The sequence below is a fragment of the Scyliorhinus canicula genome, chromosome 13 (assembly GCF_902713615.1).
Source record: "Scyliorhinus canicula chromosome 13, sScyCan1.1, whole genome shotgun sequence".
Lineage (NCBI taxonomy): Eukaryota > Metazoa > Chordata > Chondrichthyes > Carcharhiniformes > Scyliorhinidae > Scyliorhinus > Scyliorhinus canicula.
Window position 1 is genome coordinate 115687877 of NC_052158.1, and position 26975 is coordinate 115714851.

A 26975-nucleotide genomic window follows, 5' to 3' on the forward strand; every position below is an offset into this window, starting at 1 on the left:
CGACTCAGGCGTCGGTTTGGTCGCCGGTGACTCTGGGAGTGTGTTGAAATCCTCTTCATCCCCGGGTGGGAGCAAGGGTAGGACGGATTGTCCAGGAGCAGGGGTTGCGGTGGGGTTCTCTGAGGGGAGGAAGGGAGGCGCCAGGGCAGAAGTGAGGTGTGTGGGGACCCAGCTGATGCCAGGTCCCTGAGGGAGACTGTGCCTTGGCGGCCGTCAGGGCACGCTACGTAGGCGTACTGCGGGTTCGCGTGGAGTAGCTGTACTCTCTCAACCAACAGGTCCGCCTTGTGGAGCTGCACGTGCTTGCGGAGGAGAACAGGTCCTGGAGCTGCCAGCCACGGTGGGAGCCAAACCCCGGAGGTGGGCTTCCTGGGGAACGCAAAGAGACGTTCATGGGGGGGGGTTCGTTAGTCGCGGTGCACAGGAGCGACCGAATGCAATGAAGTGCGTCGGGGAGGACCTCCTGCCAGCGGGAGGCCGGGAGATTTCTGGACCGTAGGGCCAGCTGGACGGCCCTCCAGACCGTCCCATTCTCCCGCTCCTCCTGCCCATTTCCCCTGGGGTTGTAGTTGGTCGTCCTGCGTGAGGCAATGCCCCTGTTGAGCAGGTTCTGGTGCAGCTCATCACTCATAAATGAGAATCCCCGTCGCTGTGGACGTAGGCGGGGAAACAGAACAAAGCGAAGATGGTGTTGAGGGCTTTGATGACAGTGGCAGACGTCATATCAGGGCATGGGATGGCGAAGGGGAATCGGGAGTACCGTTAAAGAGACCTCAGATCAATATCAGGTGCCCTGTGGTTTTATAAATCACACTCCAGGGATCATTCCCTGTGCCCAGTTTAAGCCAGTTTGCTGAGTAATTTATAGGTCTTAGGCTTGCTGTCATAAAAGAAAACATCTGAGAGGTAATCCCATATATAGGATCATTAAGGGCGAGTGAAAATATTAACTCAGCAAGCTGAGGAAGAGGAGTACAGCTCCAAGTAACCAAAAGTTAATTTTACTGTCCTGTCTGGAAATTCTTCACAAAGCAATTGAAATGTAGAGTTAGCGTTCGACTGGTCAGTGGCAGAAAAATCCTTGGAATTATTTTAAAATAAATTGGATAATAATAATCGCTTATTGTCACAAGTAGGCTTCAATTAAGTTACTGTGAAAAGCCCCTAGTCGCCACATTCCGGTGCCTGTTTGGGGATGCTGGTATGGGAATTTAACCCGCGCTGCTGGCCTTGCTCAGCATTACAAGCCAGCTGTTTAGCCCACTGTGCTAAACCAGCCCCTGCAACATAAGGCGATATTGAAATGTTTGAACTATCATGAGCCACATGGTCTTCTTCATCCATTGCATCGTGAACAGAAGGCATGAATGGGGCATATGAAAAGAAAGAGAGAAAGACGCAAGTTCACAGAGGAGAACCTTTGGGGAAGTTTGACATGGTGTAAAAGGGGAAAGATGGAATGTGACAGAGGCAATTGAACAGATGGTTTCAATCTGAGTGATGAAGAGTTCCAAGAGCTCCTCACACATGCAGTTAATTTCCCTGATACTGTCAATAAACCAAAATATGTGCAGTTAATTTCCAAATAAAAATCTTCCCAATTCCACGAACCAAGCTGAGTGGCCAATGTAGGTGGCACGGCAACACATCAGGTCACTCCTTTTCTAGCTTTGGCACTTCGCTAACAAAGGACTTCAGAAAAGATAGCGGGGTGCATTATCCACTTTCCCAGTCGGGTGCTCCTCGGCGGAGTCTCCGTTCCCGCCACCAGCCAATCTGCTTTCCCATTGTGGCCGCCCCATGCCGTTGGGAAACCCGCGGGTGTGGGTGTGCTGCCGGTGGAACGGTGAATCCTGCCGGCGGAGAATTCACCCCAGCATATATTTACATTCCCCTTAATGAGCCCACTCTTAGTCTGTGGTCTTAAAGCATCTTCTGTCCTTGGTAATGAATGTTTAATTTGTGTGACCCTTCAAATATTTCCTTTTTATCATTCAATCATGTAGCACATTTAAAGCAATTCTTAGAGCATTTCTTCTGGAACTGTGGTTATGGAAATCTCGGTCCCAGTTTGATGGAGCACATGCTGTACTGTACTCCTGGTCCCAAATAATGTGTGAGGATTTTAATCCAACTATGAAATTAACAATCTAAATCATCAACATGGCTGGTTTCAGATTTGAAAATCTTATGCTTTCAGTGCACTAAAACCAAAAGCGTGTGTTTTTACATCTGCTTCTGGATTTTGAAGTTTAAAAAGTTGAATGTGACCTGTTTAAAATGCTGCTCAATCCTAGTGCTGTTTGGCTGACAAAGTGTCAATGGGGTAGAGTTTCTATTTGTTTACAATAGTATATCAGCACAATCTAGTCGTCATATGTATATAGGCTGGTGTATGAAGGGTTAACAACTGAGTCATAGAATAAGATAACCATGAGATGGCAGCACTAGATTCATGTATAAATATGTGATTCTGAAAGATCCTCCCTCTCTTCGAACCAAGAGTGACTGGACAGCAGTTAGAGAGATATATACTTCAGTTTATTCTTATTGTTAAATACAGTTAATCCTTCTTCTGCTTTACTTTATTATCAGTGTAAGTTCTGAAGAGTGAACAAACTCGTTATTCTTTACCTCGTTATTCATTCAACCTATTTTGCTTTGAATTGAAGATTGGTAGTTTCTGTGAAATCTTTTTTTAAATAAACATTTTATTGAGGTATTTATGGTTTTATACCAACAACATAAGAAACAGTGTACGTACAAATATAAACATAGTACAAAAGCCGTCATCCTCCCTCACAGGTCCCACCTTTTCTAACACACTACTCTAAACTAAACTAAACCCCAACCCAACCGCCCCCCCCCCCTCTCACCACCCCCCCCCCCCCCCCCCCCCCCCCCCCCCCCAACCCCTTCTGCTGATGGTTAATTTTCCCCAACGAAGTCGACGAACGGCTGCCACCTCCGGCCGAACCCTAACAGTGACCCTCTCAGGGCAAACTTGATTTTCTCCAGACAGAGAAAGCTAGCCATGTCAGTTAGCCAGGTCTCCGACTTAGGGGGTTGGAGTCCCTCCAAACTAATAATATCCGTCTCCAGGCTACCAGGGAGGCAAAGACCAGAACATCTACCTCTTTCTCCTCCTGGATTCCCAGATCTTCCGACGCTCCGCAAATCGCCACCTCTGGACTCGGTGCCACCCTTGTTTTCAACACCTTGGACATAACATCTGCAAACCACTGCCAAAATCCCCTAACCTTCGGGCATGCCCAGAACATATGGACATGGTTCGCTGGTCCTCCGCACACCTTGCGCACCTATCTTCTACCCAAAAAAACCTGCTCATCCGGGCCACTGTCATGTGAGCCCGGTGAATGACTTTAAACTGTATCAGGCTGAGCCTGGCACATGTTGTGGACGCGTTGAGTCTACTCAACGCATCTGCCCATAGACCATCCTCTAGCTCTCCTCCTAACTCCTCTTCCCATTTGTGTTTCCGCTCCTCAGTCTGCATTTCCTCTGACCTCATGAATTCCTCATAAATGTCCGAAACCCTCCCTTCTCCCACCCACATTCTGGAAAATACCCTGTCCTGTATCCCCCTTGGTGGTAGGAGCGGGAAGATTGAGACCTGCCTGCATAGGAAGTCCCGCAGAATCGCCATTACCAATGCCCCCAAACTAGGGCCCTTGCATGATGCCGCCTCTAACGCTCACACATCGACCCCCCCCCCCCCCCCTCTATGGTCCACTTCCTAATCATTGCTACATTCGCCACGCAATCATAATTGCTAAAGTTCAGCAGCACCAGCCCGCCCTCCCCCCGGCTACACTCCAGCATCCCCTTTTTAACTCATGGGGATTTCTGTGAAATCTAACCATCAGATTATTCTGGAAGGAAAGCAATGAGTAACAATATATTACAAAAAGTATTATAACATGGTACCAGGTTTTGGCTTCAGCAAACTAGCTAGAATAGTATAGATATATCAGAAAAACAAGAAAACATAAACAGCTATTCAACTCGAGAAGCTTTGCAGCAAACAAAAACCTTCGAAGACAAATGCCTCGATGGACCACGCTCAAGCTCCTCGACACCTAAGGATAACTGGTAATTTGAATGCAAACTGGAAGATGATTAAACAGCAATTTCAAATATATCTGGAAGCAACTTATTTAACGAACACAACCGTTGCTCGCAAAATTACATTGCTTTTATCTATGGCTGGTCAAAACGCGATAGAATTATATAACGCTTTTCAATATTCTACTGCTCGGACAAAACAAAATTTGAAGTGATTCTTAGTAAATTCGACGACCACTGTAAGATTCGAACAAATGAGACATTTGAACGTTTCATCTTTCATAAAAGACTACAAAAAAACAGGGGAATCATTTAATAGTTTTGTCACAGATTAAAGAATTCTATCACTATCCTGTAATTTTTCAGCCCTCAGGATTCTTTAATTCTGGACCAAATTATGTTTGGTATCAATGATGAGCACCTCAGGGAAAGGCTTTTGAGACAAAAGGATTTGACGTTAGAAATAGCAATCGAAATCAAACAAAAAAGAAGATAACTTATCATCCGATACAGATACCGTCTCAATGGAGAACGCATTCTTTGTTGGAATAATTGAGAAATATGAAGAATCCAATGAAGTTAAACAAAATCCTCAACCAATTAATTCTGTAAATTCTGATAATGAATGGAACACAGTTGTAAAAGTTAATAACTGTCCAATTCTGTTTAAATTGGATACTGGCGCTTCAGCAAACCTGCTCTCAAGGCTGGATCTCAACAAGCTTCAACACGCACCTGAGATTCTTCCAGCTGCTTGTAGACTGAACGGAAAATTAATTTCTTCAACAGGATCATGCCACCTGAAGGTTTCAAATAAGAAGATTGAATAAAATTTCAAGATTTGAGATTGTCAAAACAGACAAATTGTCACTCTTAGGTGCACAAGTCTGTAAGGATTTACACCTAATACGTAGCATTTATACTGCAACTTCGTCTCAACCAATATTGGATGACGATATCCAGAGCATTTTGAATCAATATCCAGATGTTTTCAGAGACATGGGTACATTGCCATTCCAATATCAAATCCTCTTAAGGAAGGATGCCAAGCCAGTGGTACATCGACCTCGGAGAATTCCTGCTCCTTTACGAGAAAGGTTGAAGCAAGAATTAGAGTGACTTTAGAACCAAGGGATAATCTCATGAGTCACTAAGCCAACTGACTGGGTCAGTTCGATGGTCTGCATGAAGAAACCATCAGGTGATCTACGCATCTGTATTGATCCCAACAATCTCAATAAAAACATCAGGAGGGAATACTATCCCATTCCGAAACGAGAGGAGATCACCAGCGAGATGGCAAATGCACGCATATTCACAAAGTTAGATGCATCACAAGGATTTTGGCAAATGCAACTTGATGACTCAAGCAGACAACTCTGCACATTCAACGCACACTTTGAAAGATTTGGTTTCAATCATATGCCTTTCGGTATCATATCTGCATCTGAGATGTTCCACAGGATCATAGAACAAATGACGGAAGGAATAGAATGTGTTAGGGTATACGTTGATGACGCAAGAAGAAAATATTGAGCGACTAAAGCAAGTGTTTAAGCGCGTCAAGAAATATAGCCTCAAACTTAACCAATTTAAGTGTTCTTTCGGAACGTCAAGAACTCAAATTCTTGGGAGACACGATATCTAAACATGGTGTGCAACCAGATGATGAGAAAATTTCAGCTATTCAGGACATGAAAGTACCTGAAGATAAAAGCAGTGCTAAGATCCTGATGCAAGTCAGGATGGGATAGGCGCAGTACTCTTCCAGAGAGACGACAATTCATCTTGGGTTCGTGTGGCATATGCATCCAGAGCGATGACACTGACAGAATGTCGATAGGCCCAAATCGAGAAATAATGTCTGGAACTATTGACAGCGATACTCAAATTCCATGATTATGTCTATGGACTTCCCACTTTCACGGTAGAGACGGATCACAGACCGTTGGTACACATTATCAACAAGGATCTCAATGACATGACGCCACAACTGCAAAGAACCATGATGAAGCTACGTAGGCATGATTTTAATCTCATTTACACGTCAGGCAAAGTTTTAATCATAGCTGATGCACTATCACAAACAACATCACGCTCTGTTACGAATACACATGAACCATTCAAATTCATACGTGATGTGGAAGCTCAGGCACAGCTCTGTGCAGAAAACGTACGTACAACAAATCAAAAACTAAACTTTATCAGAACTGAAACAAAGAAGGATGCTGTGCTGCACTGTGTCATTCACCATCTTCAGAATGGGTGGCCGAAAGGGCAGTGCCCTCAGTACAAAAACGATCAGGCAGATCTGACGATCGTGGATGGACTACTTCTAATACTCGACCGGATAGGAATTCCACAATGTCTTCATTCCATGATACTTGATCAGATTCGTGAGGGTCACCTCTGGATTGAAAAGTGTTAAAGAAGAGAGAGGCAGGCAGTCTATTGGCCAGGAATAAACAAAGACATAGCTGACGTGGTAATCACCTGTGAGACGTGTCAGAAACATCAACCTGCACAATCCAAGGAGATTCTGAAACAACATGAGTTAGTCACCTCTCCTTGGGCCAAAGTAGGTATTGACCTATTTCACTCGACTAGCCCTGACTATGTCTTAATTATTGATTACTACTCCAACTCTCCACAGGTCATGAAGCTACCAGATTTAACGTCCAAATCAGTCATTAAAGCCTGCAAGGAAACGTTTTCAAGATGTGGGATATCCACCACTGCCATGTCAGACAATGGACCATGTGTTGACAGCAACGAATGGACTGAGTTTTCAAAACAGTACAATTTCACACATGTGACATCGAGTCCTCACTACTCACAGTCCAACAGTAAGGTAGAGAAGGGTGTTCACATCAACAAGCAATTGATGTAAAGCTGTGAATTCTGCATCAGACATCCATCTTGCGCTTTTATGTTTGGACTTTCACCAACACAAATGTTGATGAATCGGGATCTCAGAACTACACTACCATCCATACAGCTGCAGAATCCAGATCACTTGCTAGTGTTAAAGAAAATAGAAAGCAACGTACTCGTCAACAGACATATTATGACATGCATGCAACTCAAATGGAATCATTAAATCCAGACGACCTTGTTAGAATTAAAATACCGGATGGAGGTTGGTCTGCTCCTGTAACAATCATAAGACAAGCAGTACCACGTTCATACATTCTGAAAACAGCAGAAGGTACAATTCTAAGAAGAAATCAACGTGCACTACTAAAAATTCAACTACAAAACGATATTTTTCCTGATTTCAATTTCAATGAATCAATATTTCATGACACTTTACTCGATACCAGAAATAATTATGACATGCTCAAAACAGTCAAGACATCATCATCACCTCCTTGTCAACTCAGAAGATCGACAAGACGTTGAAAAAATACCAAAGATTGAACTTGTAAAATATTCACTGTTGCTTGTATAATCATTACTCATTTTGCTTTGTATAGATGTACATATCAGGTTTATTGTATTATAGTTATACATTTTTATTTGCTACACCTCAGAAAATATGTCGTGGCACAGCTGCTTGCCCTCCACCAGGCAGACAATCAGTGTTAGGGCAGCGGCGACTTTTTGGTCATAAGACCAGGCACGTGCTCCGGATATATCCTCAAAATCAGAGAATCCAGCCCCATGCTTTATATCAAAAGATTGTTTTTGAACTTACTGGTTGTAACCCCGAAAATACTTTGTAATAAAAAAGGTTAAAACCATTGTAATGATGCACGTTCACAGACTTCATTAGTAACATGAAAGGTATTTATTAATAAATGAACTGTACAGAGGCCAGCAGCCCACAGCTGCCCCAGTCTCTCCATGTCTTCTGACTGTCTTCTGCCCAAGAAAGGTGACCCTCTTCTGATGCGCTGCCATTAAAGTGGCAATTACCACAGCCATATTCCAGTGATGGGATGTCAGTCAAAGGTCGCGACATATTAGCATCAGTGTTCCTTCAACATTCTAAAATAATTGGCAATGGGTGGAATTCTCTCATCCTGCCCACACTGGGTTTGGTGGTGGGTGGGGATGGAGAATCCCGTGGGAGCCAAACAATTGGCAGCCCGCAATCGCCAAAACAGTTTGCAATTCTCCCAGTGGCAGGTTAATGGCAGGTCAGTTCTTCCACTGCCAGGTGGCATGAATACATCTGCATGAATTTGCATCTTGCACAGGTTCATTAAAAATCTGATTGCCAAAATCTCATCAGGCCTTCCAATCTTGCGTCACGCCAGTGGGGAATCTTGGCGTCAATCCCGTTTGAAAAAGAGTGCACAAGGAAGAACTAAGTTCACTTGAGACTTTGAGGTGAGTGGAACATACAGAGCCTACCTGCCATAATGTTGCACCACACCTGTTGCACCACTCCTCAGCACCGAATGCTATAGCAGACTGGTTTGCACTTCTAGCTCCATGCTGAGCTGTCTTTATGGACAGCACTGTGCTCTGGGCCTCATGGACCCTCGACTCCAATGGACTGGCGGGGTGTCAGGTAAGAGGTGTGTTGATGAAGACAAAGGGGGTTAATGTGGAAGGAGGACTGTGCAAAGGTGGGGAGGTGGAAGACTTTGAGAGTTGCATCAAGGTACAGACTTCTTCTTGAAGATGCTAGCCTTTTTTCCTCTGAGATCTGGGTATCTTATATGGTCTTGTGAGGGCACATAAGCTGGAGAGAGATTGATATCAGTGTGCTGAAGTGGTGTTTACTTATGGCTACCAGACCTTCAAACCCGCTAGCTTTGATGGCTGGACAAATCAGCTCCTGACCTGCCAGGTAATTCAGAAAGATGCTCACTCATGCATAATTAAAGAGGCTGCAAACACAGAATCAGATGTGAATTCACGTCATTTCAGCCATGGGAAGAGCCCGCCACCGCATTTAGAAAATAAAATGGTCTGCAAAGCCACACCAGGAACAATGAAAGAGGTGAATGTAGGTCATCATCTATCCTAATAGCAAATAATCCAGATGACCACCTGGGTACTTAACTGACTGTAGAAATCCCATTAGGCACAATCGCTTGGACAATAAGATGCTGGCTGAGAGAGGAATTCCCAAATAAGATCTAATCAAGGTAACTAACACTAGCCACAACTATATTTAGGTAACTTGACTGTCGGAGAGAGAAGGTCATGTGACAAGCCACTCCTTGTGTGTTTAAGCACCTGTTTTCTCTGCAGAATAATACAAGTAATTGTGACAAAGAAGGAACAAGACCCGAGTGGGTTCCTTGCCTTTCTCTCTCTCTCACTCTCTTTCTCTGTCTCTCTCGCCATCCAACTGGTATGTTGAACCTATCTTCTGAGTTTGACTATCCAGCTGTCACATGCAGAGGTTTTAAAAGTAGCCCAACCCAGCTCTGTAATTTTGAGAAGAACAGATAAATCATCTATCTACATCTTTAAGCTGCCTCAGGACCAGACGCAGGAGGACCACAGATTTCAACCTGCGGCCAGTGAATCACCTGCCTTAAAAATCAATATACTCATTTAATTTTACTGGACTCTAAATTATTTACTCTCCGAACTCTGAGGGGTGTGTGCATGTGTTTATGCATGCCTGCATGTGTTAATTTGTTGGGGTATTTTTATTACTTCACTTAGACTGGGTTAAGAATAATTAAAACATTTTAAAACTCAACAAAAACTGTCTATTTGTGCCTTTTATGGGCATTTTAGGAAAACAAAGGTGGTTTAATGGAGATTAGATTAGTATTGGCAAGCATTAGAAATAAGGTAGAGTTTTAAGTGGGTTTAATGCTTCTGCACCTTGACGAGTAAAACCTATGGTTTGGTTCATGCTGGACAAAGATGTTTTTACGCGTAGGGATTGCTTAAGTTCCAACTGTGCATCTATTTTGCTTAAAGAGAGCTATGGCATGAAGAATAAATAAGAAGCTTAATCATGTGGATGTTGCTTAGTGTTATAGAGTGTCACTTGGTGTTCTTAAAACCCTTTCTCCTACCTAATTGTTTTACTGGCATCTTTTGAGGGGTTTGAGCATATCCGAGTTTTGGATGAGCTTTTTCAGTCTATAAGAGGTGACATGTTTTACTAGTGCTCCTGGTTTTTTTAGTTATTACTGTCACAACAGTTCTGCTGAGTTACTGTTATTGTTAAACTTCATTATTTATTTGTATAAATAAGTTCCTTATTTTAAAAAATGCATTCAACTACTTACTTTGTGGTCTCTAAGTTACTTACTAAGTCGTTACCACACTTAACAACTGGGGCGCCGTAGGGTAGAGAAGCTTTTAAGTTTCAGTTTAGATCATTTGATTGAAGTTGGAGATAGGTAGTGAGAGAGAAGGCAATTCACATAGATCTACTAGAAGTAGTTGGTTATAGAAGATTAAAGACGGAACATCTCACTCAGCCTTGCTAGAAGAAAGGCCATACTATTGGAGTAATGGTTATGAAAACAGATCCTGGAAAACTAAAGTCCAGCCAGTTAAGGAAAGAGAAGTGTCTAAGTGGCCTGGAGTTCAGTAGCCAGAGACAAAGGTATTGTTCAGAAAAATTCGAGGAAGAGTAAATAAAGTATTCTGAGTTAAGGAGACACTCACAATTATTAAATTTAAAGTGGGACAGCAGACTTCAGAGGTGGATGAAATCTTTGATGTCTTTTTTATACAGTCTGGGAATTGAGAGTTAAAGTAATTGTGAGCAGTTTGCACAGCATTCAAGACAAATAAATCCTATCAGGGTTGGTGTAAATTCCTGGCCTAGATTCGCTATTAAAAATGAAGTGGGCGTTATGTTTAAAAGTGGCATTTTTAAAACCTCGACTGGATATCAGAATGCAAATCTCCAAGGGAAAACATTATTCTGAGAGAAGATCTTAAAGCGTGATTTTGAGAGAAGAGCTTTGAAATTCTCAGGTGATAATCATCTGGGGGGATTCTGAAGAGAAATCCATAGACACTAACGTGGGTTCAGAGTGGTGCGTGTTTTTGAACATAGTCATCTTCTGTGCTTAAAAAAGGACTTTTGAGTCAATGGGATCATTGAAGATCAAGATGCACTTTGCCATCCATGGTAATCAGTAAAACTGTGTGGAACAGTTAAGTTAAGGGGGAGTAAAGGAGCATTGTATAATAATACAACATTACATGTTTAAGAAATGATTTACTGGTTGTTAAAACTAAATAGCGGTCCTGTGGGCAGCATGGTGGCACAGTAATTATCACTGAATCAGCGATCCAGGTTCAATTCTGGACTGGCAATTCCACACTGGGTCACTGTCTGTATGGAGTTTGCACATTCTCCCTGTGTCTGTGTGAGTTTGCTCCGGTTTTCTCCCACAGTCCAAAGATGTGGAGGTTAGGTGGATTGGCCGTGGTAAAATTGCCCCTTAGTGTCTCTGTTCCATTTCTTCAGATAAGCTTTCAGGGTGTCTTTGAAGAGTTTCCTTATCCCTCCTCTTGTGTGGGATTCTTCTTTCAGCTGGGTGAAGACGATTTGCTTCAGAAGTCTGGACTCTGAGATCGAAGCATATGGGTGGCCGAGGGGAGTTGGCTTTGGCTGATAATGGCCTTGATGCTGGTGCTATTGACACCTTCAAGGACACTAATGTTAGCACGCCTGTCGTCCCAGCTGATTCAGAGCTAAAGTACATTTGCATTTTGCAATGTATTGTAAGCTGCGTTGTTTAAGTCTCCTGATGTAATGTTCATACTCAGAAGCATCAGTGATTACTTCAAATGCTTTAACAAAGTTTAATGCCTTAGTTGATATATGCAAGCCTCCTGTAAGCTAATGTGAACTATCTGTCGAACAGGTATTGCAGCAAATAAATCACCCACACCTAAGAGTGCACTGCCAAAGGACATCCCGAAATGATGACAAAGGAGATATATACCAGGACACTGCGTTTCAGCAGCTGCTGCTTTCCGATGTTGAGCTAGTCAATTAACAATTGTCAAAACCCTACCTTCCCCCGTCTTCCCTCCCTCCCTCCTCTTACCCCCCGTTCCCCCCTCTTTCCCCCCTCTTCCCCCCTTCTTCCCTCCGTCCCCTTTACAAATAGATGGGATCATTGTGTTTAAGTGAGAAAATATATTTATTGCAAGAAATTTGGAAACGTCAAGGCAGTTTTATGTTATTATTCAGCTGATTAAGTTAAACGTGAAGCTAAATGTTGACTGGTTTCAACGTTTTGTATTTATAAAATCATTAATAAATCATTAATAAACATGAATAAATGTTTTACATTAACTTGACAAGCTTCTACAAATGTCTAAAGTAAAAGCAAATTACTGTGGATGCTGGAATCTGAAATGAAAGAGAAAATGCTGGAAAATCTCAGCAAGTCGGGCAGCATCTGTAGGGAGAGGTGTCCCCAGAGAGGACAAAAGATGTGAAAGGCCAAACAGCAGGGAAACTAACATCAGAGGATGAACTGTAGGTTTGGGGGGAGTTCCCCTCTGTAGGTGTGGGTTCCCCTCCTCCCACACCTACAGTTCATCCTCTGATGTTAGTTTCCCTGCTGTTTGACCTTTCACATCTTTTGTCCTCTCTGGGGACTGCTATTAACACTCTTTCCCCTTGGTTTCTGTGGCTATTAGCACCAAGTTTCCCTGGGTTTCTGTGGCTATGACTCATCTTTCATTCTCACTCCACAGTATAAATATTTCCCACTCTCTCTGTCTGTTAGCTTTGACAAAGAGTCATCGGACTCGAAACATTAGCTCTTTTCTCTCCCTACAGATGCTGCCAGACTTGCTGAGATTTTCCAGCATTTTCCCTTTCGTTCTACAAATGTCTTACTGAAACTTCAGAACACATCAATTAATTGAGAGATTTATAAATGAATAACACAATTGATTGAAACTAGGCAGAAACATATTTAACACGGTGGCACACTTGTTAGTATCATTGCCTCACAACACCAGGAACCAACATTCAGACCTTGAGTGACTATGTGGTGTTTGTACATTTTTCTCATGCCTGCATAGGTTTCCCAGGAATAGAACCGTACAGTGCAGAAGGAGGCATTCAGCCGATCAAGTCTGTTCAGACCCTCTGAAAGAGTGCCCTACCTGGGTCCACTCCCCGCCCTAATCCCGGAAACCCAACCTGTACATTGTTGGACACTAAGGGACATCTTAGCGTGGCCAATCCACCTAACCTGCGCATCATTGGACTGTGGGAAGAAACCGAGCATCCGGAGTAAACCCACGCAGACATGCGGCGAACGTACAAAGTTCACACAGCCAGTCTCCCTAGGCCAGAATTGAACCTGGGCCCCTGGTGCTGTGAGGCAGCAGTGCTAACCACTGTGCCACCGCCGTTTCCTCCGGGTGCTTCGGTTTCCTCCCACAGTCCAAAGGGGTGCAGGTTAGCTAAATTGCTCCTAAGTGTCCAAAGTTTAGGTGGGGTTATGGGGATAATGCAGGGGCGTGGGCCTGGGTGGGGTGTTGTTTCAGAGTGTTAGAGCAGACTTTATGGGCCAAATTGCTTTTTTCTGAACTGCAGTGATTCTATAAACACTAATCTTAAACAAAATCAGATGTTACAAGGACAGCAATAAGTCTTGGGGTGCTTATGACCAAAATCTAAATTAAAACAAACAAACATTTTAAGCATGCCACATGTAACATTGTATAATAATCTCGTGCAGATTTAAATAGTTTCACAAATTTAAAACAAATAACTAAGCCTATGTTCACATATATAATCACCTTTAATCATAAAAAAATTAAAAATTACTTCAAAAGAATTAACAACAATAGTAATGCTTGTTTAAAAGAAAGAGCAAAAAAACTGTTTAAAAAGTCTACATACCTTCAAAGCACTTGTTAAATTAGTTGCCTGTTGTTTTCTATCTAAATCTATATTTTAAATGCCTACCCTCAATGGGCGTTCCCAAGCTGGCCTATGTCATAAGGGGGTGGGGCTGTACTTCTCCTGCGCTGCGCTGGAGCCTGCGCAGACCAGGGTGCTTGAGGGCCCAGGCTGCCAGAGAGAAAGGAAGGTTGGACGCATGATTGGAGCTCAAGTTAGTGCGCATATTTCTCTACTAAAATCGATGACCCGTGGCTTCCCAATGCAAGCAGGAAGTGATGGGCCACTAGACTCCTGCTAATCTTGTTACTTGTTTGTTATTTTATTTGATCTCAAATTGACTGTTAATCTCTTTACCTCCCACAGTCCTGACACTAAACAGAAAGGGAAAACAGATCAGGAGGCAATGGGCCAAGGAGTAACTTTCAGGCAGAGCACTGCATCTTGACGTAGTAAAATCAGGTCAGTGGTGTGATGAACGTAAGATATTGTTATATCATATATTTTGTATTTATTTGTAATAATGGTATTAAAAACCCTGGGTTCAAATACCTGCACGTTCTAGGTCTGCTAAAGCTGTGATTAAGGAGTCATAAATGTGAAGAAATAATTGATTCTAACCATCTACTTGTTTACATATAGATGGCTAATGGAATATTATTTATATAAACGAGACTCCCTGGAGTGCAGGTAATTTATGAGGGATTGGTGTGTAGTTCTAGCTGAGCAGGCCATGAGATATCTTAGTGGGAAAATGGTGATATAATTAATGGGAAGAGCCAAGTCTGTCTGCAGTTTTGGTCGTTTTGCCATTGGATTTGAGTCTGATAAGACAGAAGAAATTTAAGGTTGTTCCTGAAAGGGTCTCTCTACAAAGGTCTGCATAGAGAACAGCAAGTAACCATGAATTCCAACTTTATTGGAGCGTGTACTTTGAACTGCATTGGGTTGGTTAGTTGGAATATATATAGTGGCAGGTGAAAACAGTGAGTTAAAAATTTTCCTTTCATTTAAGAAATGTTTAGCTGTTTATTGTAAAATGATTTTTTGATGTCAATGTGGATAATTCTGTGTTTAAATTCAAGTTTGTTTTAACATAAAAAAATACCTATTGGTCATAGTCATCAGTCCTGAAATATCCTTTCCTCGGTTTGACAAATTGAAAATTATTTGGGTTTTCCCATCTAGTGTCCTGACAAAAATTGGGGCCTGGATTGGTGTCCTAACAATGGGAAAATAATGCTTTCACTCATGGAAGAATCCAAAATAAATCTAAAGAACATTTCTTCTCAATGGCCATGGGTAGAATGTGGAATGGTGGCATGTTTGATGCAAAAAGCTGTGATGCTGTTCAAGGAAATGTAGTGATAAAAGGGAAAGAAAGATATGCTGATTGGCTGAGATCATATTGATAGAATGGGAGTATAGAATCATAGGATTTACAGTGCATAAGGAGGCCATTCAGCCCATCAGGTCTGCACTGACCCTTGGAAAGAGCACCCTACTTAAGCACACGCCTCCACCGTATCCCAATAACCCCACCCAACTAAGGAGCAAATTAGCATGGCCAATCCACCTAACCTGCACAACTTTGGACTGTGGGAGGAAACAGGAGTACTCGGAGCGAACCCATGCAGGCACAGGGAAAAAGTGCAAACTCCACACAGACAGTCACCTGAGGCCGGAATTGAACCCGGGACCCTGGAGCTGTGAGGCAGCAGCGCTACCCACTGTGCCACCGTGCTGCCCATGTGAAGTATAAATACCAACATAGATTCATTTGGATGAATAGCCAGCTCCTACACTGTTAGTTTATGTTTTGGAAATGGCATAAGAAGTGCAGAATGTAAATATAGAGGGCAGGATTCTCCATTGCCCGGCACCGATATTGTAATCGACGATCGGGCGGAGAATCCATTCTGACGGCCAAATTGGGGCCGGCGGCGGTTTGACGCCAGTTTGCGAGTTTCTGACTCCTCCACAATGGCGTCATCGTGTCATGCACCACACTCCGTCGGGAACCAAGTGTGTCGGCTTCAGACTGTGTCCGGGATCCGTGCCGCTGGCTGGAGGAGCTTCCTCGAGGGCTGGGGGGACTGGTGGCGGGTGGCCAGGGGTTATCTTGTGGGGTCGCAGATGATGGGTTGGGTCCCCGCACGGCTGCCGCCATGTTGTACTGCATTGTACCACTGCAGGTTGCCGTGCTTATGCTCGACCAGGGACCCGGCCATTCTCTGGCCGTTTTTGGCACGGGAGCCGGAGGTTTCATCATGTGCCACTGCTAACCCCTCAACGGTCCCGGAATCGGTGAGAGTTCGGCGTTGATTTTGGCATCGTGAAACGCTCGCAAATTATACGTTTCAGCCGACACTGAGCCGCTGAATCGGAGAATCCAGCCCCATATCTTTCACCTTATTCCCCAAAATATTAAGAAAAGCAAACTTGCTTTTTTTTCAGTAAAATAATAGAGAGCTTGTTGTCTGATGGAAGAGTTTGAACCCCAAGTTTGTAATGGAAAAAAATGAAAAGAAATTTAAAGAGTATCAAATAATTTGCTTTGTTATTATCTTTTTGAAAATCTGATTAATTCAATTTGGAGATTATTTTTCATTCCATTGCAAAGGGAACAGTAAATGCTGTACACATACCACAGCAAATTATTGTGAAGAATATTTGGAGCAGTAGTAGTATTAGATATATCTGTGCAATTAACTTGTAATTTCCTCTTTCATAGCTAACCAATCCTTCTATTGCAGAAGGTGTTGGGATTTTATTTTCCACACTAGATGTCCAGGCAAGCCTCAAACTGAAAACTGAACTTGAGGTGATTCTTGCCTGCATTGATTCATAGTCAGTTGGTCTTTCTGGAGGGTATGTAGTAAGAGTCATTGGAATGAAAGTCGTAGATGTATCATCCTGTGGTACTAATGTAGGGTAATATGTTATAATAGCATTGGTGGGTGATTCCATGTCTTGTGCCTCCAGTGATGAGGGCCAGGGCATTGTGGATGGCCAAGGTGTACGAAGCTTGGATGTTACGGTGGCAGTTGTAAAAATCTTTGTCGATGGTGTACTCAGAATTTCTACAGCAGAAGTTGAAAATTCTGGAGTAGTGGTGTGTCCTGTTGTCCTTGTTGTACTCGGAGTCATGACTGGTGTAGTCACAATCGGAGCTGAAATATCTGTGGTAGTTAGGTCTGTTGTCCTTGTCGTACTTGGAGTCATGAATGGTGTAGTCACAATCAGAGTTAAAATGTCTGTGGTAGTTGGCCGTTCTGTTGTCCTTGTTGTGCTTGGTGTTGAGAATGGTGTAGTCACAATCGGAGTTGAGATGTCAGTGGTGGTTGGTAGTTCTCTTGTCGTTGTACCTGGTGTTGAGAATGGTGCAGTCACAATCAGAGTTGAGATGTCAGTGGTAGTTGGTCATTTTGTCATTCTTGTTGTACTTGGTGTTGAGAATGGTGTAGTCACAATTGGAAATGTCTGTGGTAGTTGGTGGTTCTGTTGTCCTTATTGTACTTGGAGTTGTGAATGGTGTCATCACAATCGGAGCTGAGATATCTGTGGTAGTTGGTGGTTTTGTTGTGAAGAGTTTTTGACGTGGTCATGGGTGATGTTGAAACCACTGGAGTGCTGATCTGCTCTGTTGTTTTCCCTGTTGTCATTGTGGAAATTGGAGTAGACTCCCAAATGGACATTGTAGAAGTTGACATTTCTGTGGTGCTGAGCTGTTCTGTTAAAATTGTGGGGAATGCAATTGATTTGATAGTCCCCAAAGTTGAAATTTGTGGAGTAGTAGACTGCCGTGTTATAACTGTGCTAACAGCAGCAGATGTCAACACGGTCGGGGTAGAAGTTGAACCTTCTGCTGTTGGGTTTTTCTCAGTTGTGGTTCAGCAGATTAATTCATCTTCTCCTAAATTCTCAATAACCCGTCCAGTGGGATCACCAGGATGGTGACATTTAATCTCAGAAGATGATTTCACTTTAATCTTATTAGACTTCATCCAATTTTTGAGATACAATAATTGACAGTCACATACGAAAGGGTTATCCTTCAGATTGAGTCCACTTGAAATCAGAGACATCAAATTATCAAACGTTCCATTAGGTATATTAGATAATTGGTTGTTAGCAAGATTAAGCCTTTTCAACTGGGGCACATGTTTAAAAATGTCTTTTTCTAAGGTAGTCAGATCGTTTTCTTGCAATTGAAGATCACTCAATATCTTAAGTCCATTGAAAGCTCCCTTTGTGAGATGAGTAATCTTGTTCTTGCTCAATATCAGTTTTTTCAGATTAGGCAGAGTATTGAACACATCATCAGGAATAGTGGTGAGTCTGTTTTCAGTCAATGAAAGTTCAGTGAGACCAGGCGCTGATCCAAATAAACTGGCAGGAAGACTTGCGAGCATGTTAGAATTCAGCCTCAATTTTGTTATTTTTGTCAAATTATGGAAAAATCCAAATGGAAGCTCTGTGATGTTGTTGTTCTCCAAATATAATTTCTCTAATTTAAGGAGTTTGGAAAAAATTCTCGTTGGGAGATGTGTTATGTTGTTATTTCCCAAAGAAAGCTCTGTTAATTCTGGGAGATTATCAAAAATACCTTCGGGGAGGTCAGTAATCTGATTTTGGTAAAGTCTGAGGACTTTGAGTTCGGAAAGTTTTGCAAATACTTCCCGAGAAAGAGTGCTTATCTGATTTATTGCCAAGTGCAGTCTTTTAAGGTGCATAAGTTTGTCAAATATCTGATCAGGAAGGGTCTTTATTTGATTACCAAATAACCGCATTTCAGTTAAATGGGAAAGTTTATCAAATAATCCATTCTCTAAGTTATTGATCTTGTTATCAGACAGATAAAGAATATTCAGGTGGCCAAGTTTGTCAAAAATTCCTACACTCAATCTTTTCAATAAACTTTTTGTTATCTCAAGATGTATGAGATTAGTGAGAGCATCCAGAGCCCCAATTTCTATTGTACTTATTGGATTACTCACAAATACAAGCTCTGTCAGTGATGCAGTATAAATTTGAAAGTCTCCTTGTCTTATTGCAGAAATGTTAGTTTGGAAAATCGTCATTCGAGTTGTATTGGATGGTATTACCGCTGGAATTTCTGTCATTGTGCTGGTACAGAACAAAGTTTCTTCTTTAAACTCACAGTCAGAAGTGGAAATGACAAAACCACCCAACTGTGTAACAAATAGCAAGGCCAAGAAATGTGTGCAAGTCATTTTCCTGTAAAACAAAATGATGAAAAGAATATTTAGAGAATAAATACTTTGGATTGAAAGACCAAACTGCTAATTGAATGAAGCATTATTTAAGACGTAAATCGGGACAGGATTCTCCGACCCCCGCCAGGTCAGAGAATCGGCGGGGGGGGGGCACGCGAATCGCACCACGCCTCCCCGAGCGGAGAATCGGCGGCATTGGGGCTGGTGTGGTCGGCGCGGCGCCGGTCGGGGGCCTTTCTATGTGGCCCCCTAGCGAGTCTCCAGCCCCGATGTGCCACGTGGCCGTATAGAAAAAACCTTGATTCCCGCCGATGCCGTTCTATCCTGCTCTGAGCCGGCAGGAGCTCGGCTTTGAAGGGTCAGGTGTGGGGGGAGGGGGGGAGCGGGGGTCCGACCTCGGGGGTTGGGCCTCCGATGTGGCCTGGCCTGCAATCGGGACTCACCGATCGACAGGCGGTCCTCTTTGTCTCCCGGCCTCCTTTCTTCCGTGCAGTGCCTGTACCCCTGCGCCATGTTGGGTCGGGGCCGGTGCGGACAATGGACACACTGCGCATGCGCGCATCCACCGGCGCCCATTCCACAGCCGGATCAGCAGCTGGAGTGGCGTGAACCTTGCTGGATCCCTGCAGGGGTCAGATTTGCTGATCCTGGGGCCGTTTTGACGGCGCCAAGAAACACAACGGCGTTTCCAACAGCGTCAACACTTAGCCTCAGGATCAGAGACTCCTGCCCCAGATTTCTATCAAGTTTAAGTAGTAAGTAATGCCATACATGATTATTTGAAAAGACTTGCCAGCTTTGGACTGCAAACTTTGGCTCAAATTGCCCACTATTACAGTGTTGTTACCAAAAAGGCAACCACATTGGACACGCAAGCAAAACCAGTCAACGTGTAATGCAGATATGCTATTAGCAATGTTATTTTGCATTTAGCACCCCAGCTGACACCTGCCCTTAAACATGTAGAGCTGATCATGCATTCAGCCACAAAAAGGGCCCTCCCTCCATCAGCACCGTTTAAACAGAGGTTTGCCAATAATTGAACAGTGTTCAGTTCTATTCACAATTCCTCAGATACTGAAGAAACCTACATCTGCACATAGCAGTGTGGAACCAGTCAGACTTGGGGTGATAAGTAACATGCAGTGTCAATAATGACCATTTCCTCTTGACATCCAACGGCATTGTTATATTTTTATGTTTTCTGAATATAATCTTATTAATTTCAGATCGGGATAGGAAGCTAAACGCAGGTTCAAGAATGAAGATCACCACCAAGGGTAATTTGGGATGGTGAATAAATGCTGGCCAAGCCAGCGATGCCCACTTCCCATGCAAGACTTAAAAAAGAAACAATTGACTACAAAGGTCGCTGTTGCAATTAATTTCTACAGGTTATAATTTGTTCAGGCTAAAACGGGGACCAGGCGCCATGGTTGCTGAGCCTCGACCCACATCCCGGCCCGCACGTCCCCTCCCAGCTCCTCCTCCCACTTGTGCTTAACCTCCTAAGCAGTGGCATAGTGGTATTGTCACTGGACTAGTAATTCAGTGACCCAGGCTAATGATCTGGGGACCTGGGTTCGAATCCCACCACGGCAGGTGGTGAAATTTAAACTTAATACAATATCTGAAATTAAAAAACTGTGAAACCATTGTCGATTGGCATAAAAACCAACATGGTTCTCTTTTGCGCTTTAGGGAAGGACATCTGCCATCTTTATCGGGACTACCTTACATGTGACGCCAGACCCACAGAAATGTCCTCTGAAATGGGCTGGCAAGCCACTCAGTTATACTCAGCCACTCCAACAACTAAAAAAAAAGAGAAAGGAAACCGGACGGATCACCCAGCGTGGAATCAGGCACCGGAAACAACAACGGCAGACCAGCACTGTCGATCCTGGGGACTCGTGCCAAAGTTAAGGGAACTATCTCGCTGACGAGTTAAGCATGAGCCCCACAGAATCATACTTTGTATAACAAAATTCGGGAGGAGCTAGGGAATGTGGATTGGGAGCAGCTGTTTAAGGGTAAATCCACATTTGAAATGTGGGAGTCTTTTAAGGAAAAGTTGATTCGAGTGCAGGAACAGATATGTCCATGTGAAAATGAGGGATAGAAATGGCAAGATTAGGGAACCATGGATGCTGGGTGGAATTGTGAGACGAGCTAAGATGAAAAAGGAAGCAGACATAAGATCGAGGCGACTGATGAAGCTTTGGAGGAATATCGGGAAAGTAGGACAAATCTCAAACGCGCAATACAGTGGGCTAAAAGGGGTCATGAAATACCTTTGGTTAACAGGATTAAGGAAAATCCCAAAGCCTTTTATTCATTTATAAGGAGCAAGAGAGTTACTAGAGAAAGTATTGGCCCACTCAAAGACAAAAGGAGGAATTTATGCATGGAGTCAGAGGAAATGAGTGAGATTCTTAATGAGTACTTTACATCGGTATTCACCAAGGAGAGGGACATGACGGATGTTGAGGCTAGGGATGGATGTTTAAATACTCTAGGTCATGTTGGCATAAGGAAGGGTGAGGTTTTTGGTATTCTAAAAGACATTAAGGTGGACAAGTCCCCAGGACTGAATGGGATCTATCCCAGGTTACTGAGGGAAACGAGGGATGAAATAGCTGGGGCCTTAACAGATATCTTTGCAGCATCCTTGAGCATGGGTGAGGTCCTGGAGGACTGGAGAATTGCTAATGTCCCTTTGTTTAAGAAGGGTAGCAGGGATAATCAAGGGAATTATAGACCTGTGAGTTTGACGTCAGTTGTAGGCAAACTGTGGGAGAAGATACTGAGGGATGGGATCTATTCGCATCTGGAAGAAAATAGACTTATCAGTGATAGGCAGCATGGTATTTTGCAGGGAAGGTCATGTCTTACAAATCTAATAGAATTCTTTGAGGATGTGACAAAGGGAATTGATGAGGGAAGGGCTGTAGATGTCATGTACATGGACTTCAGTGAGGCATTTGATAAAGTTCCACATGGCAGGTTGATGGAAAAAGTGAAGTCGTATGGGGTTCAGGGTGTACTAGCTAGATGGATAAAGAACTGGCTGGGCAACAGGAGACAGAGAGTAGTGGTGGAAGGGAGTGTCTAAAAATGGAGAAAGGTGACTAGTGGTGTTCCACAGGGATCCGTGCTCGGACCACTGTTGTTTGTGATCTACATAAATGATCTGGACAAAGGTATAAGTGGTCTGATGAGCAAGTTTGCAGATGATACTAAGATTGGTGGAGTTGCAAAAAGCGAGGAGGACTGTCAGAGAATACAGCAAAATATAGATAGATTGGAGAGTTGTGCAGTGAAATGGCAGATGGAGTTCAATCCAAGCAAATGCGAGGTGATGCATTTTGGAAGATCTAATTCAAGAGCGGACTATATGGTCAATGGAAGAGTCCTGGGGAAAATTGATGTCCAGAGAGATCTGGGAGTTTAGGTCCATTGTACCCTAAAGGTGGCAATGCAGGTTGATAGAGTTGTCAAGAAGGCATACAGCATGCTTGCCTTCATCGGAAGGGGTATTGAGTACAAGAGTCGGCAGGTGATGTTACAGATGTATAGGACTTTGGTTCGGCCACATTTGGAATACTGCGTGCAGTTCTGGTCGCCACATTACCAGAAGGATGTGGATGTTTTGGAGACGGTGCAGAGGAGGTTCACCAGGATGTTGCCTGGTATGGAGGGTGCTCGCTATGCATTGCAGGTAATTAAGTTTTTACAGGTCCAGATGGAGCAACTGGAGAGAGGGATAATCACAGGTTAAAGAGGTGTGAATTGTCTCTAGCTAGGACAGTAGTATTTTGCAAGCCCAGGCCCATAGAATCATAAAATTTACGACGCGGAATTGGCCATTTGGCCCATCGAGTCTGCACCAGCCCTTGGAAAGAGCACCCTACTTAAGCTCACACCTAAGGGCAATTTTAGCATGGCCAATCTACCTAACCTCCACATCTTTGGACTGTGGGAGGAAACCGGAGCACCCAGAGGAAACCCACACACACATGGGGAGAACATGCAGACTCCGCACAGACAGTGACCCAAGCTGGGATTCAAACCTGGGTCCCTGGAGCTCTGAATAAACTGTGCTAACCACTGTGCTACCATATCTTAGTAAATTTGTTGTTTCAAAACTCTACCAGCTGCTCCATTGAGCACTGGGTTGACAGCGTTGCCCCTTTGCCCACCGCCATCTTCACCTGTGTCACACCACAGAAACCTTCCTGCTCCAGCTGCTCTCTCTCTCTCATGGCACTTCTTGCCCACTGATCCATACACCAGCCTTCAGGCATGGAGGCAGGCTGCTGTGTATCTCGCCCTCTGACCTCAGGTGCATTTGTCAGCAGTCCTCTGGAGGCCCTGACCTGGCTGAGCCCTGCCACCATTCGGGTGTCACAGGTGAGGAAGTGCCAGCTTGTTCTGCCCACTGCCCATGAGATGTGCCAGTGTCAGGTGGGGGGGGATTCAGGAGCATTGAGGTGTTCCAGCACGTCATCTGTGGGAGACAGTGGTACGGCCTCCATCACTTCCTCCTGCCTCATGGGGTCGACGGCCCCCAGGCTATTCCATGGGACGGAGGTGAGGCCGGAGGGAGGGATGGAGGTGAGGCTGGAGTGAGCTCCGTAGGCTCCACCATCACCTGACACTTTCAGTCCTGGAGACTCGCTCTCATCTCAACCAGAGTCTCAATGACCTCAGCTATGTTTCATAGATAGAATTTACAGTGCACAAGGAGACCATTCGGCCCATCGAGTCTGCACCGGCTCCTGGAAAGAGCACCCTACCCATGGTCAACACCTCCACCCTATCCCCATAACCCAGAAACCCCACCCAACACTAAGGGCAATTTTGGACACTAAGGGCAATTTATCATGGCCAATCCACCTAACCTGCACATCTTTGGACTGTGTGAGGAAACCGGAGCACCCGGAGGAAACCCACGCACACACGGGGAGGATGTGCAGACTCCGCACAGTGACCCAAGCCGGAATCGAACCTGGGACCCTGGACCTGTGAAGCAATTGTGCTATCCACAATGCTACCGTGCTGCCCAAGGCTATGTAGTACAGAGATTGGGGGTCACGCCCCTCAGCAAGTGAGTCATTTTGCTCTGCACCACGGTCATGTACCTCAGGGCCTGGCCCAGGGCAGTCAGTGTTTGGCCAGTGCTCTCGATTGCACAGTGTGCCTTGGATTAAAATAAATGCCACCCAGCCTTGCCATACCTCCTTGTGCCTTAACATGTCTATCTTCGCTTTGTCATCCACACAGACTTGGTTTTTCTTCTATATTTGGCTGTGCATCACTGTCCACTCCCTAATCCATTCCCAATACTAAATTAATTTAATGCCCCACAAGGACGTTGGTCCATTCTGTTTGACGTGTGACTTGTCCGACTTGTACAGGTCCTACCTTACCCTGAAACAGACCCAGTGATCCAGAAAGCTGAAACCCTTCCTTCTGCACCATCTCTTCAGCCACGCATTCATCTGCTCTATCCTCCTATTCCTGTACCCATTACCATGTGGCAAAAGGAGCAATCCAGAGATTGCAAACCTTGAGGTGCTGCTTTTCAATCGCTACCTAGCTCCCTAAAGTTTTGTTGCAAGATCTAATCCCCGTTTTTAACTATGTCGACAGTACCAATGTGAACTATGACCTCTGACTGTTCACCCTCCCCCTTCAGAATGCCCTGCCACCGTTCAGTGTCAGCCTTGACCCTGGCACCAGAGAGGAAACATACCATCCTGAAGTCACGTCTACAATTGCAGGAATCCCTGTCTGCACCCCTCGCTATTGAGTCTCTGACCATTATCACTCTTTCACTCTTACTCCTGCCCCATTGTGCAGCTGAGACACCCACAGTGTTGTGCTTGGCTCTGGCTGCACTCCCCAGAGGAACTGTCACTCTCGCCATTTTTTAACACAGGAAAAAAAGTCCATGAGAGGCATCTGGTGCTTTCTTGACTATCTACCCAGCCCCTTCTTCTGACTGGTGGGCATCCAGTCCCTCATTCACTGCATATCCTTAAGCTGTGGGTTGGCCACATCTAAAAATGTGCTGTCCACAAACCTCTCAACGTTGCAGATGTGCCTCCAGCCAAGGTTCAAGGTCCAAAAGCTGGCTATCAGGCTGGTCAGACTGGTGGTACTCCCTCAAAATATGGTCATTCAGTCTGCAAGCAGTGATTAAGAATTCCCACATATTGCAGGTTATGCAAAACACGGGACTGAGCTCCCCAGTCATACTTTTAGTTGCAAGACTCTTAGCTTAAATTTATGCCAGGTAAAAAATTATTTAAGTTACGTTTTAAAATGCTAGAACTCTGGCCTTTCCTTAACATAGTTTTAACAATTTCTGGACTTGCCCCAGACTTGTGGAGTACTGGACAGCCTTCTTTGAGGCAATGTTCAAAGTGGTTGGGGTGGGGGTGGAGCCATGCCCGATAGTGGCGGTCTTCGGGGTCTCAGACCAGCCAGATCTATTCCTGGGGAGGAGGGCGGATGCCCTTGCCTTTGCCTCCCTGATCGCCTGCCGTAGAATGCTGTTTGGCTGGCAGTCAGCAGCACCACCCAGAGCTGCAGACTGGTTGTCCGACCTCTCGGAATCTCTCCAAATGGAGAAAATCAAATTCGCCATCAGAGGGTCAGACGACGGCTTCCACAGAATGTGGGAGGCATTCACGCGATTGTTCCGGGACCTGTTTGTGGCCAACAAGCAAGAGGAAGAATAGCCAGGTAGTGATAAATCAGGGGCAAGTAATCAAGATTCAGAGGAAAGTAGCCAAGGCATGAAAGGGAGAGATAGACTGGGAGGGAGGGAGGGGGTGGGGGAGGGACAGCTAAACCTGACGAAAGAAAGGGGAACTACGGGGGGGGGGGGGGGGGGGGGGGGGTTGGGGAGCGGGGGGGAGGAGACTACTAAACCTGAGGAAAGAGAGGCAAACCGTGGGTGGTGGGGGGGGGGGGGTGGGGGGACAAGAGAGGAGGACCAGTGAGGTGGGGGGAGGCGGGCAGGGAAATGGGAGCCGGAAGGAAGGCACGGGATACCAAAACCATCATGACATCTCCAGGAGCGGGGAACGAGGAAAATAAACAAAATGAAAATGAAATGAAAATCGCTTATTGTCACAAGTAGGCTTCAAATGAAGTTACTGTGAAAAGCCCCTAGTCGCCACATTCCGGTGCCTGTTCGGGGAGGCTGGTACAGGAATCGAACGGTGCTGCTGGCCTGCCTTGGTCGGCTTTCAAAGCAAGCGATTTAGCCCTGTGCTAAACAGCCCCTGTTTAGACAGAGGACGGGAGGAGCAGCAGAAGCGGAGGTGAGCGCGAGATGGCAGCGAGATCCGTCCGGGAGAAGCAGGCAACAACAACACGAAACACAGCCAAGTATCGCACACTGTAATTACCACCCTGGCACCCAAATGTATATTTGCCACCCCACCCTCCCCATCCCCCGACAACAGTCGCCTACTTACGTGGTGTAAATAATTTTGCCAGGTGTACAGAGCTGCCTCTGTCGAGCTGGTGCACAATACCCTGCCAGTTATTCTATTTCATTTTTTATTGTATTTCTTTTTTTTTTACTATGTATTATTTTCTTCTCTTTGGTATGTTGGGGTGTGCCCTTCTCTTCTATATATGTGTGTATATATATATATATATGTTTCTTATCTTGTGTACATAACGGTAATTATATCTTGTTCAAAAACCCAATAAAAAAAATTTATAAATAAAATGTACAAGATAATTTTGGCTGTAATGTAATTGTAGCTAATAATTTATCTGAATGTCATGTCTAAATAAGTAACTTACCTCGT

General features: G+C 44.4%; 1 protein-coding gene across 1 annotated transcript in view; it reads right to left on the reverse strand.

Annotated features, from left to right (window-relative positions):
- The window catches only part of LOC119975642, a 49960-nt gene that overhangs the window by 22390 nt on the left and 595 nt on the right, over positions 1–26975 (reverse strand). Inside the window, exons 3-5 of the mRNA XM_038815423.1 lie at positions 17799–19141; positions 16549–17268; positions 4822–4886 (exon numbers count right to left, since the gene is read on the reverse strand). Coding sequence (XP_038671351.1) covers positions 4822–4886; positions 16549–17268; positions 17799–19137 — 2124 coding nt within the window. The 5' untranslated portion in view covers positions 19138–19141. The remainder of the gene's footprint in view (positions 1–4821; positions 4887–16548; positions 17269–17798; positions 19142–26975) is intronic.